At 47.6% G+C, this 7,900-nt stretch overlaps 1 protein-coding gene across 1 annotated transcript in view; it reads right to left on the reverse strand.

The window, feature by feature from the left end:
• Positions 1 to 7,900, reverse strand: part of PPME1 (protein phosphatase methylesterase 1) — a gene marked incomplete at its 5' end in the record, with an annotated part of 9,964 nt that overhangs the window by 1,461 nt on the left and 603 nt on the right. Inside the window, 7 exons of the mRNA XM_010149825.1 lie at positions 1,223 to 1,290; positions 2,846 to 2,910; positions 3,818 to 3,862; positions 4,511 to 4,640; positions 5,357 to 5,489; positions 6,239 to 6,304; positions 6,962 to 7,052. Of these exons, the coding sequence (XP_010148127.1) occupies positions 1,223 to 1,290; positions 2,846 to 2,910; positions 3,818 to 3,862; positions 4,511 to 4,640; positions 5,357 to 5,489; positions 6,239 to 6,304; positions 6,962 to 7,052 (598 nt within the window). The remainder of the gene's footprint in view (positions 1 to 1,222; positions 1,291 to 2,845; positions 2,911 to 3,817; positions 3,863 to 4,510; positions 4,641 to 5,356; positions 5,490 to 6,238; positions 6,305 to 6,961; positions 7,053 to 7,900) is intronic.

Consider the following 7,900-nt stretch of genomic DNA (forward strand, 5'->3'; position numbering starts at 1 on the left):
CTGCAGGGGGGGTCTCCCCAGAGCGGAGCAGAGGGGGAGAATCCCCTCCCACGCTCTGCTGGCCATGCTGCTCTGGATCCAGCCCAGGATGGGGTTGGTTACACATCAACCGATGCTGTATCCTTTCACTGGAGTTAGAATACAGAGTCCACAGTGCTGCAGTTCTGCTGTTTCATCCCCAAGGGCACAGAATAAAGGAAAAAAAAAAGAAAGAGATCATCCAGCAATATGTGTTTAGCATTCCCACAGCACCACATGCTCTGGGGCTTCTGCTGAAGAATCTTAGCTGAAAGCAGGATGACTTTTCAGGACTACTTAAGAAACATGCTTATTTTACTATTCATCTGAAAGACAAGCCTAAAAGAGATTAGCACCTTCTGTGAGGTCTAAGTGTTGGTTTAATTATTAAGCTTTATGGTCCTGTAACTCAGACTTTGTGAGTTTTCCCAATAAACTTTATTACCTACAACCTACTGTAGTGACAGGACAAGGGGTAACGGGTTTAGACTGAAAGAGGGAGATGGAGATGGGACATCAGGAAGGAATTCTTCCCGCAGAGGGTGGGGGGGCACTGGGACAGGTTCCCAGCGAAGCTGTAGACGCCCCATCCCTGGAAGTGTCCAAGGCCAGGCTGGATGAGGCTTGGAGCAACCTGGTCTAGGGGAAGGTGTCCCTGCCCATGGCAGGGGGTGGGGCTGGGTGGGCTTTAAGGTCCCTTCCAACCCAAACCAGCCTGTGTTTCTACACTCTCACCCTCACGAGCGCAGAGGCCTGGCTTCTGTAGCTCATTATGATGTGAAAACACACAAGACAAGTAGAGAAAGCCTGCAAAGGGAAGCACACGACTGTACCTGTCTAATCTCACCAGTGTTTCTTGGACAAAGCTGCGTGGTGCAAGTTATTTCCAAAACTCGGGGCCTCAGTTACTTAAATAAAACATTATTTAAACTAAATACCATAAAACAGAAAGGAATGAGCCCCAGAGGACCTGCTTCACTCCTCCCTCCCAAGGAAGGAGGTTCATTAACAGAAGTTAGTATGTGAGAAGCTTAGAGAGAACCCAAATATCAAATGCATCAGTGGCTGTGAGTCAAAACTGTTTGTTTATATGTGGTTTTTAGCATTATGCTAAAATTCCAACCTCCCGCACTGAAAGCCAAACACGCTGGCAGGAAGAGCCCTGCTCCAGGCCTGCACAGCTCTAACACCCGCAGGGCCTTACCACTGGAATCCACCGATGGGCTCTGTAAACCTGTGACGGATCAGGAACGTTGCAACAGCTTCAGCAACCTGAGGGAAAGGGAAAAAACCAATCAGTCTGAATTCAAAGGGACATGAAGATAACAAGAAATCCAGACAGTTTGCAAAGCCTGCAGCATTTCCAGCAACAGTTCATGTCCTCGGGATCCTCTTCCTGAATCAAATTTGCCCCTTTGAAACTAAAAACTCTGTATAATAGGATTTTATGGGGGAGAAAAAAAAAAAGGAACTACATAGTTCCACATTTACTCTGACACTGATCTTACAATCAAGAACTGACTAAACTTTTTATCCTCCTCTTTCACTAATTTTTGAAACAGTGCCTCTGTTTAGCAGGGAAAAATAGGTCTGGTGATGCCAACGGTTGGACTTGATGATCTTAAAGGTCTTTTCCACTTAAAGATTCCATGAAATCATGATGCAAGTTATTCCTATAAAGAATAAGTCAAGAGAGTAACCTGAGAGTAGTAATACTGCTTAGAATGTATATTAAAAAGAACAGTAATGTCAGAACTCAGTATGTTTAGATAAAAATCCCTATTTCAGACTGCTAAAGCCCATAAAGGCTGAGTTTTACCCTCGCAGTGGTCAGTGCAGGAAAAGCTTTTAAAGCAGACGTGTTTCCAACCACAGGCTCCATTGGTTGCACCACGTTCCTGCTTCTGTCCTGACACTAACCTCAGCAGAACCCAGAAGCTCAGTCAGTCTGTAAAGCTTCTGCAGCAACACTGGTGTTAGGAAAATGTGAGCCACCCAACTCAGCAAAACACAGACCAACCCCAAAAGCTTCAGCTACAAGGGCGAGTGGAGAACCTCAGGAGGAAATAAATCCACATGGTAAGAGTTAGGTCCATCGCCACTAGCCTGAGAGTTAAATCTGTAACCTAGCCAAGCCCTGTGTCACGTAACATCTTAGCCCAGGCTTTCCAACCCACAACATCGGAAGGATATAGATCGGTGGGAGCGAGTCCAGAGGAGGCCACGGAGATGCTCCGAGGGCTGGAGCCCCTCTGCCATGGGGACAGGCTGGGACAATTGGGCTTGTTCAGCCTGGAGAAGGGAAGGCTCCGGGGAGACCTTATTGCAGCCTTCCAGTACCTGAAGGGGCTACAAGGAAGCTGGGGGGGACTTCTTCCAAGGGCCTGTAGTGACAGGACAAGGGGTGACGGGTTTAAATTGAAAGTGGGGAGTTTTAGATTAGATATCAGGAAGGAATTCTTCCCGCAGAGCGTGGTGAAGCACTGGGACAGGTTGCCCAGAGAAGCTGTGGATGCCCCATCCCTGGAAGTGTCCAAGGCCAGGCTGGATGAGGCTTGGAGAAACCTGGTCTAGTGGAAGGGGTCCCTGTCCATGGCAGGGGGGGTGGAACTAGATGATCTTTAAGGTCCCTTCCAACCCAAAACAGTCTATGATTCTATGATTCCGTGATTCCAGCCAGCTTAAAAATCCAAGCTGTTCTGCAAATAGCCAATCGTGTGAAAAAACGCCCCTGAAATCTCTACTTCCTAGTAGGCAACAGACCCTTTTTGTATTTAAACTGTGAAGACCATGATTTATCTAGTTCCAATCCCAGCGTGGGGCTCACCTTGTCTGGAGCATCCTCATGGACGGCGTGGCCACACTGCGGGAGGACCTGCATCTGAAACTTCCCTGTGGATCAAAAGAGTCAGCACTGGGGTGGTTTTGACTTCTGACAGCAACGGTTGAGGCAAGCAGTTCTTGTGTATGCCGGGAACACCAGACACTACACCCGCACGGTGAATTTATGAACGCTCCTAAAAAGGATCTCGCCTTCTTTACAAACAAACCCCACTAAATCTCGCTGTATTTGGTGAAGAGGGAGCAGGGAAGATGCAGAAATCTAAGGCAAACCACACAATACCCACAGCAGACAGTTTCCAAAGAAAGCAAGAACTGGCTGCTTCATTCATCTTAACCAGAGCAGGTTCCCAGGAGTTAAAACAAAGCTAAACTTCCTGGAGCTTCTCGCCTCAGGCCAGGCTACCTTTCAGAGTCGGAAGTGTCATCAGATCTACCGTAAGGTAATGTCCATCCTGCTACCCAGCACTACTTCCCAGTACTGGTTGCTCTGGAAAATCAATGAAGCTGGAACGAGGGGGGGAAAAAAAACCCAAAATATTAAGGCAGGTGCTGAATCTTGGTCTGATGTCTGCCAGAAACACCAGGAGACCTAGGAACATCAGGAATGTAGTTAGGGAAAAAACAGATTAGGAAGGAGCCCTGACAGTCATTCTCATCCAAGTGTGGCAGCTCCAGTGCTGGAAACACCGACACCAGCCTGAACAAAACCCATGGCAACAGCCCTTCCTAACCTGCACGTGAACCTTTCCTTTCTCAACTTCTCCACCTTTCCTACAACCACAGAGCTCATGAACGCTCTGGGATGCACTAATTCTTTACCACACGTTTGTTTTTATACAGACTGCACGGGGTAAGAGGCCACTCCAGCTCTGTCTCGTTCGGGTACCCATAGCAACAAGCAATCATCCAAAAAGAGCATCACAGGAAGGAGAGAGTAACAGTATTAAATATTTACCTTGCATCTGTCCAATTGTTAGATCTTTATCCAGCCTGTCAACACCTACAACCAAACAAACAGATGTATTGGAGAAAAACCAGAAAGAACATGACTGTCCAAGCAGGGCTTTACTCGGTATTTTGAAAGAGACATTTGGCTTGAAAAAACACAAAAGAAACATCTCTGACACCCACCACAAGGACATTTCACTGCTGCACCTCTGGAGAGTAAAGCAACAGGAAAGAATCTCAGCCAGAAAGGCAAGAACACATCCCCCCCTACAACTTTATCTTGGTTACACACTGTATTTCCTATTTGGGCACCAAAAGGGCCATCAATAATTTGCCTTTCAGTTGAAAAGTTCAAATCATGCCCATGTCTGCAGGAAAACACCGCTGAAGGGCAGCTGGGATCTGTCCTGGTTGCTCTTCCACACCACAGAACAAACACACCCACCCACCAGCTGCAATGCACCGTCTGTCATCATGTGCTATTTTGATATTAGAGGCTCTGAACTAATTCCAGACCCGCACGGATCAAATGGATTGGTTTGTGATATTTCAAGGTGTATAGAAAAGCCAAGGTGGAAGAGACAGGTCTGCTCTTCCCAGAGAAAAGACGTTAGCCAAATGCTGACCCTCTAATATTCCAGTGGAACACCACCGAAGCAAACAGCCACTGAACGTAAACAGGACTGGAAGAGACACGTACCAGCTAAAAGCAAAAGCTTTGGAGTTGGACAGCTCAGGAAGAGGTTAGATAAACCCCTGAACCAGCCATCCCAGTACTTTTCTGTTTTCGCCAGTTCGATTCGCCACGTGTATAAGTGCTCCTTCTTAGTCTGCAGGGAGGAGAGAGCTCTGCATTAGTGATCAGCAAAACAGCGGGAAGAAAACGAACGCAGAGTGCCACTCGATGGATGGATGAGTAAAAAATCCTGGCTCCCCCTGGTGATTACACAATTCCAGGGGATGACCATCCTTGCTCCGAAATTTCTCTCCAAATCACAGCCCAAGCACACGAGGAGGGAGCAAGAAAGTCAGCAGGAGCTACGCCTATAGATGAAGCGAAGGCTGCGGTTTTCAGGGAACGCGCTTTCCTATTTTTGACTGGCACAAATAGCTCACAAATTGCACGTTCAGACCTGGCTCTCACCTAGGTGATACAGGAATACAAGGGGCTAAGCTGGCTACAACCATTTTTCTCGAGGAACTGACATTCCTAGGTTGCAATTGCCTGTAGGACCTCCTGAACGCCTTGGAAAGGAACATAAATACCACAAAAACTCAGGAAAACCCATTCCTCATTCAGGTCAGAAGCCCCATTTCAGGCAGGGGAATTAAATCTGGGAGCACCTCAGGAAAGAAAACCAACACATGCTGTCAGGTAAGAGTCCAAGTTAGAACCAGTGGCACGGGACGAAGAAAAACAGGCAGAGTATAGAGTTTTTGGCCCTTTGAAGTCACTCCCTTTTACATTTGGGTAACTACTGGCAGCTACTCTTGCAGGGGAGCATCGTGCAGATGCAAGCAGAAAACGCAGCAAGAAATTCCCTACCTCTGTGTCATCTTCTTTCTTCCTTTTGTTGACAGAGCCTCCCCCTTCCTCCTCCTCCTCCTCCTCCTCCTCTTCTTCAATAATCCCCTCCACTATGGCTTTAGGACACTCAGGACTGGCGGCCCCTTCGCACCTGTGAAAATAAACCCAGAAATGGAATCCTTGCCAAAACAACAAAAAATTAAGAGGTTTTAACCTAAAGCGTTTAGCAATTTCTCAGATAGGGGATGCAAATATCTGTCTCCAGTTTAAAAGTAGCTGTGGATGAACGATGGTCATGATGAGCCATGGGACCCAGCGCCGGCGCAGCACATGGATCCCAGTGCAAATATAAATGTAAACTAGAGGAGGCAAAAATGGTTCCAAAAAATCAACAGCAGCTTTTCTGAATGGAGCATGAGACGTTTGTCAAGGCTCCGGGTGCGGCCAGGATTAGAGAGGCACAAGCAGGTTACTCTGATCCCCTCAAACCCACCTCAGATCGCTCCCAAATGCAACAGATAATTAAACAACCCCTAAAAGGTCGTGAAAGATGCCACAGCCAGAAGGCCAACATTTCTGAAGAGGCAGCAGACTAAAGCTTATCTCTTCGTGTGTGCAGAAAGGCAGACAAACCAAGGATACACAACCAGCACTAGTTAAAAATTTTTAAAACAAGGCTCTTGGTAGAGTTTCCCCCAGGGAAATTTTGGCCAGGATTTCGCCAAGTGCCACGATTATGATTCGGGGCTGCTGGTAACAACTGTGGTCAAATGGTAAGAAATTTGTGTTTGCTAGGAGAAATTTTCGCTTTCAGGTGCATTTATGCTCTGTAGTAACAGTACTGTAAAACAGAGATTATTTTAATAGATTTGAAAAAACCTCAAACCAAAACCCACTTACTGCTTGACTTGGCCCACCATAGAAACTCTGGCAGATTCAAGATTTCTTATCTGTCCACTTTTGACACTAGAAAAAAAGAAAATCAGAAGGGCAGAAATATTTAATAAACAGCTTTAGGAACTCGCAGGCCCAGAAAAGGAGCAAAAACCCCTTCACAGCTCATGATTTCCCCACAGAGAAGGCTCCGGGGAGACCTCAGAGCACCTTCCAGTGCCTGGGGGGCTACAAGGAAGCTGGGGGGGGCCTTTTCCCAAGGGCAGGGAGTGACAGGACAAGGGGTAACGGGTTTAAATGGAAAGAGGGAGATGGAGATGGGACATCAGGAAGGAATTCTTCCCGCAGAGGGTGAGGAGGCACTGGGACAGGTTCCCAGAGAAGCTGTGGATGCCCCATCCCTGGGAGTGTCCAAGGCCAGGCTGGATGAGGCTTGGAACAACCTGGTCTATGGAAGGGGTCACTGCCCATGGCAGGGGGGTTGGAACTAGATGGTCTTTAAGGTCCCTTCCAACCCAAACTACTCTATGTTTCTATGATAACATGTAAACATTCTATGTTTCTATGATCTTTGAGACCCCTCTCCCTGTCAAATCAGCCAAGGAATTGTCAACAATAGTTGGAGAAATGAGCACGAAAGGAGAAAACAAATTACATAAACTTTGCCTCCTTCCAGAAACAAACTACGAAGTCAAGTGGTTTTGGAGACCACGTAAGCCCACGCGTTACCTCCACTCAATGGCGTTCTCAAGTGACTTGAACGTTTTGGGACGACTCCTTAAGAAGTTCTGCATGCTGTTCAACGCATCCATGGCTGTACCTAAAACCAAGTATTTAAATTTTTGGGGCAGCTGAGGAAATAATTGCCATATCCCTCTGTAGAGAACTGGCTACAAGGGAACACCCTCAGAGAGCTGCAGCTCATTGGGGATTTAACGCTGTTAAATACAACTCATTTACTCCTTGACAGGCTGGAGAGGTGGGACCATGCCAACCTCATGGAGTTCAACAAGGCCAAGTGCAAGGTCCTGCTCCAGGGTTGGGGCAATCCCAAGCACAAGGACAGGCTGGGTGGAGAGTGGATAGAGAGCAGCCCTGAGGAGAAGGACTTGGGGTACTGGGGGATGAAAAGCTGAACATGAGCCGGCCGTGTGCACTGGCAGCCCAGAAAGCCAACCCCATCCTGGGCTGGATCAGGAGAAGTGTGGCCAGGGGGGCGAGGGAGGGGATTCTCCCCCTGTACTCTGCTCTTGTGAGACCCCCCTGGAGTGCTGCATCCAGCTGTGGAGCCCTCAACATCAGAAGGATATTGACCGGTTGGAGCAAGTCCAGAGGAAGCCACGGAGATGATCAGAGGGATAGCTCTCTGCTATGATGAAAGGCTGAGAGAGTTGGGTTCAGCCTGGAGAAGGCTCCAGGGAGAACGCTGGAAGTGTCTAACACCAGGCTGGATGAAGCTTGGAACAACCTGGTCTAGTGGAAGGGGTCTCTGCCCATGGAAGGGAGTTGGAACTAGATGGTCTTTAAGGTTCCTTCCAACCCAAACCACTCTATGATCCTGTGAAATAAGTCAAGCCCTGGTCCATGAGGTACTGCAGCTTCAGAACCTTGTAAAACATTCAGAAGTACAACAGGAAGGTAACAAAAGAATTAGGTATAAACAAGCTT

The sequence above is a fragment of the Eurypyga helias genome, unplaced genomic scaffold, assembly GCF_000690775.1.
Source record: "Eurypyga helias isolate BGI_N326 unplaced genomic scaffold, ASM69077v1 scaffold20970, whole genome shotgun sequence".
NCBI lineage: Eukaryota > Metazoa > Chordata > Aves > Eurypygiformes > Eurypygidae > Eurypyga > Eurypyga helias.